Source organism: Buteo buteo, chromosome 2 (assembly GCF_964188355.1).
Source record: "Buteo buteo chromosome 2, bButBut1.hap1.1, whole genome shotgun sequence".
Taxonomy (NCBI): Eukaryota; Metazoa; Chordata; class Aves; order Accipitriformes; family Accipitridae; genus Buteo; species Buteo buteo.
Window position 1 is genome coordinate 36,142,711 of NC_134172.1, and position 9,895 is coordinate 36,152,605.

The 9,895-nt window shown below is 50.7% G+C and overlaps 1 protein-coding gene across 2 annotated transcripts in view; it reads right to left on the reverse strand.

Annotated features, from left to right (window-relative positions):
• The window catches only part of RAPGEF5 (Rap guanine nucleotide exchange factor 5), a 166,675-nt gene extending 161,276 nt beyond the window's left edge, over nucleotides 1–5,399 (reverse strand). The window contains exon 1 of one of the 2 annotated variants that reach the window (XM_075050588.1): nucleotides 4,837–5,399. In XM_075050588.1, coding sequence (XP_074906689.1) covers nucleotides 4,837–5,028 — 192 coding nt within the window. In that variant the 5' untranslated portion in view covers nucleotides 5,029–5,399. The remainder of the gene's footprint in view (nucleotides 1–4,836) is intronic. The other variant, XM_075050581.1, reaches the window with a different exon arrangement.
• Between the last annotated feature and the right edge of the window lie 4,496 nt (nucleotides 5,400–9,895).

Below are 9,895 nucleotides of genomic sequence, written 5' to 3' on the forward strand. Positions count from 1 at the left end.
TGCCTGATGAGGATTATGTATGTTCAGTACATTTCCCCTTCATGAACTTCTCCAGTCTCACCCTGAACCCATGTAAACTTTTAGCATCCTTACCCTAACTCCTGTGGTTTATTTTCAACCTGTAACCCTACAGTCAGTTTACATCCTGACATACACATACAGCAAGGTTGTCACTCAAAACAGAGCCAAGGTCAAGACAGTCTGAGAATATTTGCCTGGCCAAAGACCTCTAGGAACCTCACAAAAGTCATTACAGGGTCTCAGAAGGGAAAACAGTCATGGTATCTCTTCAACTTCCAGCAAGACAAAAGGCATGTCCCATGGTGAAGCTTCATACAGGCCAGCAAGATCTTGCACAGTATCAGAGTAATGGGGTTTGACCCCATGACATCCAAAAGGATTTCCAGCTCCACTACTGTGACAAAGAGCAACATCCATGTTCACATATAACAACAGTATTTTGCTTGTGTGTAAATGTGAACCCAGAAAGCTGAAGAGGTCATTAAAGATGTGTGTGTGTGTGCGTGCAAGGTAATTCCTTCTCCAACTTCTGAGCACTTCCCTGCTCTCTCAGGAGGCACTCAGGAGCAGCCTTAGCTCCCTTAAGAGTGCAACTGAGTGTGATGAAAAGGATTTTGGGCATGATGGAGTGACTGCTGCACTGATCTGCCTGCAGGACCTCGCCGCTGGCATTCCTGGTGTTTCTAGGGGCAGGGACCTGTATTTCGTCACTTATTACAAGAAAAAGGTGAGGAAAGGAAGACATCTTTAGCAAGCACCAGGAAGAACAGCAAAGACAGTTCATGACCAAAATATTCCTGCTTACTACCTGTACGCTTAACACGTACCTCAAGGAGGCAAACTGGGAAACAGAAGGGTCCCACTTTCCAAAGATTTTGAGAAAGCACATGGCAGAGGGGAACGGTTCCAGAGGGCACAGCGACCTATCGCAACAGATCCTTCCTCTGCCTCTGCACAAGCTCTGACACACACACACACAGACACAACTACCACAGTCAAAGATTAGATTATTTTCTGCTAGCAGAGGATGAGAAGTAAAACCCTCACCTTGCAGCTCACTGTGCAACTGCAGCCTAACCCCTAGCGCCGTCTCAGACATCTGTGCTGCACCTGCCCTCAGACTGAATTTAAGAAAAAACACCATCAGGGACAAGGCCAACATCCAGTTCAAAGTTCAGGAGTTTTAAAAAAAAACATTGGGCTTCCCTAGCCAAGGAACTGGAGATTAGTTTTATCTAAATGACTGAAGCAGTAGAGTGTATTAGTATTCACCTGGCTGTACAGCACACAAACATGCAAGCAGGACAGTTACTGCAGCTTTTCTAAAAGGTGTTTTTTCACCTCTAAGTTCTTCGCGTGTATTAAAATTGGACATATCCTGACACAGAAAGCCAAAAAAATGCACTTGTACTCCAGGTTTTGGGTTCACCGAACTGAGAGGGAAATGCTTATTTTGTTACACTACATTTTCAGTTATCCCCATCTCTGATCAAAATTTTCAGATAGTCTAGTGCCAAGGGCCAAGGACTGAGAGACCCAAACAGATTTTAAAAATTTATTCCACCTCATACTGTTTTGCAAAATGTATTCAATTTATATACATACACACTATCCTCTACTAAGCAATGCTTTCCTTCTCCTCCCTTCCCCCCCCCCCCTCACTCCGAGCACCACAGGAAGTGTTTGAACAGCATGCAGCGAAGTACATCCTTAAAACAATTATAGCACCCTTAACACTTCCATTATATTTTATTATCCATATTCCCCAAGCATGCACATATGCAGATTATCCCTGCTTTATAGATGAGGAAGCAAACTGCACTGCAGGCGGTCCCTCAGCAAGACAGCATCAGAGGCAGACCCCCTGCTCAGGGGGTCATAATATTTTTTTCTGGGAAATTAAACAAGCCAGAATTTGAGCTGGTCAGCATTTACTTGAAAACAGCTCACCTAAGTGAGCAACACTCCTGATGAAACCAGCTGGACAAATGAGAGTCTCAGCTTGGCATTTGAACAAACAAAAAAGCACAAAGAAAAAGTCACTGGAGGGGAAGATCAGACTAAATTTTTTTTTTTTTTTCCCAAAGGGATAGGGGAAATGGAGATTTCATGAGCAAACAAAACCCTCCGAAAATTAACTTCGGATTGACTTTAAATATTTTGTTGAGGTGAAAAAAAAGGAATCTTTGTTTCATATTTGTGTTACTCAACCTTTCTCCAACTTTTTAAAGACTTTTTTAATTTAAGAGTCATGTTTAAAAGGGAAAGTATAAAAAAATGCTGCATTTTATTATTCTAACATAACCCTTCCCCCTCCCAAATACTGTCATTTTCAGGGTTGAAGTTATTCTCCACATTAAATAGAAATATGTGAAAAGTGTTGTGCCCCTAAAATTCCATTTCGGGGGGTGCGGGGGGGAGACACACACACGGAGCGGACAGGAATCAACTCAGGGCACTACCAGCAGAGCCAGACTGCTCCCTGGAGAATCGGACATGTGGGAGAGACCCTCATGCACCCCAGATGTCCACTTTGTTTCTAAAGGGAACAAGTGACATCAACATCACTACTGGACTCCTGGCACTACCTGCACCTCAGAACACTCCACTAGGCACCTGCGTTGCTGAATAATTCCAGCTGCAGGAGAATCCCTGCAAACCCGGAGGCAGCAGAGCACAGCAGTCCCATTGTCCACACAGGACCAAGCCACCGGCCAGAAGGTCCTGCTGGAGCCATACAGCATCTCCACACAGCATCACCCACTGATCCAAGATCTGCTGAGCTGACTCCAGTCTGCCTTACAAAGTCGCCATCCTCCCTCCAGCCTTCTTCCTACCAGGGTAGGCGGTTCAAGAAAAACTTTGCAAGATGACCCACAGGGTGCTGGGAGGTGAAGCCACAGATGACACCACCACTAAATCTGTCACGCTGTGTTTGCTGGTCTGTAACGCGGTACGTCAGCAAAGACAGGCAGAGCCTCAGCCGCGACTGTGTGAAGCAAGATGGGACCAAGGCTTCAGCAAGCACATCTGAGGAGCTGCATGACCCAGGAGCTACCCAAGCTTCTCACCAGGGTGTTAACTCACCCACTCCAAATATTTACAGAGTAACTGCTGTACCACTCGCTTGTTAAATTCTTTCAGTAGCTGTGAAGGAATAACCATGAGGATAAACCTGAGCCTGCTCTGCATGGCATCTCCCCATAGCGTCATGAATTTGTTGTGCTAAAACAGTATTTCAGACCCGCCTGCAAATGAACACGGTTATGAGCAGTGGTTCTGCACTGCTTCTTACCTCCTCACTGGACACTTACTCCACTTCTCTGGTAGTATGCTTTTAGAGTGGAACAACTTAATTCAGAAAAGGTCTCATCTTCGTTGGAAGAAAGATATCTGTCACATACATCCTGTTAGGGCAGAGCAAGACTTGGCTATTTAAAATTAACTGAATCCCCTTATCTCTGTGTTCATATGGATACTTGTCAAGTGGATTACCATTTCACCCGAACAATAAAAGTCATTAGGCATCTCTATACAGACTAGTCTTTACTAGTCTGTTAAACTCACGCTAGGAAAGAAATTAATCTAGAACCGGAATCTGAATCAAGATCTTCCTCAGAAATAGCTATTCTGCTGTAAATTGGTATACTACCTTAATCCTATTTATCTTCCTTGTGTGCATATCTTCTAAGTTAGAACAAAGCATTCACCCAGGAAGTTTGGTTTTAAATTCACACCCGACTGTATTTCACAACAACTTCCCCATGCAGAGAAAGCATGTGTTTACATGGGTAAAGTACTGCAAAGTTGATGAGGGTACAAATATACACCATGCTGACTTCTCCCCACTAACTCTGCGCAGGCATTTATCAGTGCACCAAAACCACACAAGTAGTTCACTTGATTCCCCACACGAGAAACTCAACCCCACGCAGGTAAACCCAACCTCTTCATTTCGACTACTCAGATGGCAGGTCTCAGTCCAGCTTTGGCATGCAAGGAAGGTTCGCTGTGACCCGATGGCAATCCCACGCCCGCGATACGGCTCCAGTCACAACTGCGAGATTTCACAGGCACGAGCGGCCGGTCACCACTGTGGTTCCCGACTGCGGCGGTGTCGCGCCGCTCTTCACCGGGGCACTGCCTGCCCTGTAAAGACGTACCATCAGCCTCTACTAAAAACGAGCGAGCTCGAGCAAAACTTGGCTAGGGATTTCGGCCATGCCCACCTGACCCCACGGCCTCAGCCTCTGGAGGCACGCGAGGCTGGGGACCGAGTGTCCCCAGAAGGGCATTCCCGCTTCAAAAGCTCCAGGGCACGTTGATGCCCGCCGCATTAACGCGCGCCTGCACAAGTGTCCGAGCACACCTGCGCGGCACTTCCCGCCAGGCGAGAGCCTGCACCGGCCCACGCAAGTTCTGCCACATGTTGGGGGGAAAAGGAGGGAAGAGCCGAGCCACGGGAGGATCCCGGCGGCGGGGACGGGGGCGCGCGCTCGCCCTCACCCTCGCCCTCACCCACGTTCCGTTTTTCACCGGAGCTGGCCGAGGTGGGGGCCGAGCCCGGGGCCGGCCCGCGGGCACCCCCACCCGGGGGCTGCCGCGGAGCCGCCCGGTCGCCCTCCCCGCCGCCCCCCCCGCGGGGGGCCAGCGCCGGGAGCCCGCGGCCCGCCCCCCACCGCGGCGGCCCGGCCGGGGGCGCTGCGGGCGCCGCCCCGGGCACCGCCGCCCGGCGGGCAGGGCGGGGGGGGGCGGCCCCGGCGGGGGCGCTGCCCCGGGCCGCCCGCCGGCTCTCTGGCTCGCTCGCTCACTCACCCGGCCGGCGGCGGCGACGGCGCTCTTCCTCCGCAGCGTCAGCCCGCTCCGCAGCAGCGCCGGCAGCTCCCGCAGCTTCTGCCGCAGCTGCACCGGCGGCGGCGGCTCGTGGGCTCCGCCGCCGGGGCTCCAGCTGCGGGCCAGCTCCGCGCCCTCACACGGCGACGGCATCTTCACGGAGCCCACGGCCATGCCGCATCCCTGCCGGGCTGCGGCGCGCAGACCCGCTCTGCCCGCCCGCCTTCCCCTCGCGTGGCCCCAGCCCCGCTCCCACCCACAGGCGGGCAGGCGGGCAGGAGGCAGGCGGGCAGGAGGCAGGCGGGCAGGAGGCAGGCGGGCAGGAGGCAGGCAGGAGGCAGGCAGGCAGGCAGGAGGCAGGCAGGCAGGCAGGCAGGAGGCAGGCAGGCAGGAGGCAGGCAGGCACTCGCGCGCACCGCGCAGCGCTCGCACACCTTCCCCCGGCCGCGCCGAGCGCGGCCCCCGCACGCCGCGGCCCCGCCGGGCGGGCAGGACGGGCCCCGCCGCCGCGGGCAGCCCCGGGCGGCGCAGGAAGCCCTGCCGGCCCCTCCGCCGCTCCCGCGCCGCGGCTCCGGCAGCGATCAAGTGCAGGTAATGAGGAGGGTGGAGGAGGCGCGGGCGGGAAGAGGCAGAAAGTCCTGTTAACTCCTTTGCGCTCGGGGACCGCCGCCCGGGCCCGCGCCCCCAGCTCTCCTCCCGCTGGCCCGCGCCCAGCACCGACCCCGTACCCGCGGGGAGAGCGGCCAGCCCGCGCGGGGGCGGCGGGCCCGAGCTGAGGCGAGGGGGGTCCGGCCTCCTCCGGGGGCTGTCGAGGCCGGGCTGGAGGAAGCCCCGAGCTGAGCCGGAGCGCAGCCTGCCTGGGCTGAAGACCTCCCAGGGCCCCCACCTGCCCGAGTCTCCCTATGGCCCCCGGGGCTTATTTGTAGCTGCAAGGGCTGAAGGTCTTCCCTGCTCCCTTCCCAGTGGATTCTTGACTCCGTGTGGTGTCTTGTCCTCCATGCCAGCCAGCACTGATGCTGCAGAAACGGAGCAGTTCGTCCCAGGTGAATGACTTGCTTCCAGTCATTCCGGTAATCCCTGGAAGGGAATCCTCGATGCCAGAAACCAGTTCCTTTATTCTTTCTATAAGGAAGAAAGATACATTCAAGGCACTTGTCTAGAATTCAATACCTTGAATTATAGGGGCTTTACTTAATCTCTGGAGTCCGCCTTTTCTACCTCAGTGGTGCAGGTGTTGCTTCCTTTCTGCCAGACTCTATTCTCGTCGATTCAGATCGGAGAACTGAATGTAAGGTGGGGCTCCCCTTACATACATCTTCTGCTTCAGAGCTACAAATAAGGCTGACCTGCTCTTCCAGGTTGAATTCACCAGTGCCTAAATGTCCTGGTAAATGTTGCTGTAGTAGTCAAGCCAATCTCACAGACATGTTACGGAAAGCTGTCACCCTGTCCCAGCCATGAGGTCCCATTGGTTTCAGGGACTGACCCTAGTACTCATCCAGCCCCACAGGGAACTGGCTTAATCATGAAACTAAGCTTGCAGAAAAAGGAATAGTTTTTTCTTCACTGATGTGCTCCTTAAACCAGCTCCGCTGGGATGACACAGGTACCCATAGCGGAAAGAAGATGGCAGATGTGCCCAGCCTGTGTCAGGTTGCCAAGACACAGAGTGGCCCCTTCCAGCATCAGTGTGGCATTGGGTGATCTGTCACCTGAATGCAGCAGCAGTAGCCTGGCCTTTTGGCTGCGCTGACCTGACAGCAGACTGCTGTGAAAAGGTGATCTTGCCTGCAACCCATGGACGTGTATTCCCTTTGCATCCCTTGCACGGGATCCAGTAACCGTCTGACTCTAGTCAGCTGATCGATCTGGTGGAAAACTAACACCTCAGAAAATAATGAATTTTCCATTGGCCAGACAGCTGAATTGATCCACCTTGTAACCACACAGCCACAGGATCGAGGAAGGCAGAAACCTGTAAGTGAGGGAAAGCAGAACTGCTCCTTTCAGCAGCTGTCTGTCATTAATTCAGCTTAACTGCATCCTGTGCGCATGACTTCATGAGCCACGCAAACCAGGCCAACCCAGGTACTCGTGAAAAGGATGGGGTTTGCTCCAGCCACATTTTGCCACCGCCTCCTTCCTGCTGGTACCAACAATCATTGCCCATTCCGTGAGCCAAATCTGAAACGTTAAGTGTAAAAAAAAATTAGCTAATTTAGTGGAGTGATACAGCCCGTTATGATGCCTATTGCTGACACAAAAGACAGAAAAGGGACAGGAATGTGATAGCCCTAACTTAGATGAAAAGTGTGCTGCAGGCCCCTCAATCCCAAAACACCAGGGAGACCTGTGAGCCCCAGCTGGCAACATCAGTGCCAGCCCTTTTGCAAGGGCCAGTGGGCTTATGCCACAAAGATGCTTTAGCCAAGGCCACGCTGCATAATCAGGCATGAGAAACACGAAGAGCACTGGCTGTTCTGTGCAATGCCTTGTGTCCCAAACTTTTCTATTATTTCACTTGATTTGTGCTTTCCAACTGCCCTGCAATGTGGTTTTGACAGCTGTGTTGCCTGGCAGCCACTTTGTCACAGCTCAGGATGTAATTATGAGGAGAGGTGTATCTGCACCCAAAAGAATAATGGATCCTTAGTGTACAGGCTTCACAAAAGGACCATGTTCTTTGTCCGAGTCTTTAGGCGCTGCTACAATACAAACAGCAGTAAGACAACTCAATAAAGTGTGACTTAATGTGACAGACTGGGGTATAACCAGAAGTAATTTGATCATGTTAAGAAAGGGTAAAATTATGCCAGAGCTCAGAATTTCTTGTTTGTTTTTTAACTAAGCAAGATAACTTGTGAACAGTGTCAAAAGAGAAATAAATATGCTCTGCAGTGCGTTTAAAAATAATCAGCTGCCAGATAACATAATTTGGACTAACAATTGCCAGGAAAACAGATAAGATAGTAGTTAGGTCTTTCTAGTTTAGATCATTCCACTTTTGGGGAAGATCGTAATAGGAATTGTTTAAAATTACGTCTTACATTACTTTTTTTTTTGTTAAGTTGCAGAAGGGTTGGCTTGGTGAGGGAGTCTGATACCTGTTCTTTTTCCTCACAGAAAAGGGCAGGGGGGCAGGGGGAGAAAAACAAGGTCTGGTCAGGAATAATTTGGCAAAACAGTTTAATTATTAAAAAAAAAAAACAAAACCCAAAACAAAAAACTGTGTGTGGCATCCAAAATGTTGTGTTCAGAGCACCTTACTTTCAGTGAACTGTCACTGAAGGGAGTGCAGGGCTTTGCAGGAACAGGGTCCCTATTCTCAGCAGGTTTGGCCCCTGACTGACTGCGGATTTCCTGCCCCTCGCAGGCACTGGCAGTAACAAAAAGATATCAGATCCACTGACCGCATGCAGGCACTGGGGAACTTCCAGCTCTCCAGATTAAACACTTTTAATTTGGTTGGATATAAAGCAAAATCAAGGAGACACTCTCCAGTGCTTCTAGCAAGAAATCTAGGTTTAAATATACCTCCCAGAGTAGAGTCTGGACAAGGTTTTGTTCTCTCACTTGCAAGAAACTTCATATAAATATAGGAACATTTATGTTTAAATGGATACAGGATGGAGTCTGGAGACCTAAGCAACTCTACTGCAACTTTACAGATGTGGGGCCTGGGAGTGTCTGCTTTTTTTGAATGCGTTTGTTTTTCTTTCATGGTGTAGCACAATCAAAAGAAATGCAGTAAAAACAATACAAGTTGTTTCATGCCTGTATGCTTTTCATATCAGTTTTTAAGTAGATCATTGCAAAAAAAAAGAATTATCTGGCATCAGACATTTCCTGACAGAGCATAATCAACTCTCGTTTTGGACTTAAAGCATTAGGAGTTCTTGAGTCTGTCGGAATAATTGATAGATGCCACTTTGGTTTCCCTGCATGAAGTGAAGACAGGTAGCGCAGGGATAACTGCGGAGTACAGGACATGCAGGAACCAGGTGTGAGGAAGCCATCAACAGGCAACAATCCCAAGCCAGCTGTTTGCAGCAGTCCCTTTTCAATATTTGCTCTCCCTGACCTGGCAGGAGGCATTCAAAAGAAAGCAAGTTTTTTCCAAAGCAACAACACCCGCTGTACAACCAGCCAAACATCACTTCCCCTTCCCCAGGCGGTCCTGCTGGAGTGGGGATGGGGGGGTGATGCTTTTCTACCCTTTCAGAAATGGAGTCGATTTTCTCCTTCCCATCTCTTCAGAAAGCAAGCAAGTAGGTTTTTCTTCGTAACACCTCTTCTCCCACGCAGGAGGAGGTGAGCTGTGCGCTGCCCACCTCCCTGTACCACATCCGGATGAGTCCCCTTCTGCGGGACTCATCCCATGCTCTCACGAGAATCGTATCCTACAAACTTTAATTAGCCAATGTTACTCCAGGCCCAATGCATGTGAATCACAGACTGCCTCTGTCATGCTCTGAGACCCTGCCGGCTCTCAGGCTCCTGACGTGGGGTAGCCTGGCCTGGCAGACTTTTATTTCTGGCTTTAAACACACTGTGTGCAATGACCCTGTAAAAGAGAAGGGCTGAAGAAGGCTTCACACCATCCTGCCGCTTCAGTACCTCACGCGAGTTTCAGGGTGCATTTCCCAGTCCCAAGAAGGGGCATGTGTGCCCCTCATCACTTCACCCACAGCACAAGTGTGGCAGGTGACCATTCAGGCACCACAGTGCAGGCTAGAGATACACTGCAGAAGTTTGGGCACCTTTCACCTTCTGCTTTGGCAATTCTTCATTGGTTCATCCAACTTCAAAACAAAACCAACCTGCTCACCCTCTGAGCTGCTAGGGATCCGCTTTTTGGCTGAATCAGTTGTTTCAGGCTTTTGCGTTGTTAGCTCCCTTCCACCTGATCAAAGAGTGGGATCTCAGTTGTGTTTTAAATGTTGGATATCGCCAACTTACTGTGGATATAAATAGCATAAATCGATTATTAGAGCCATATACATCAGGGGCATGTAAGTGGGTCATGCATACTCTTTTTTTT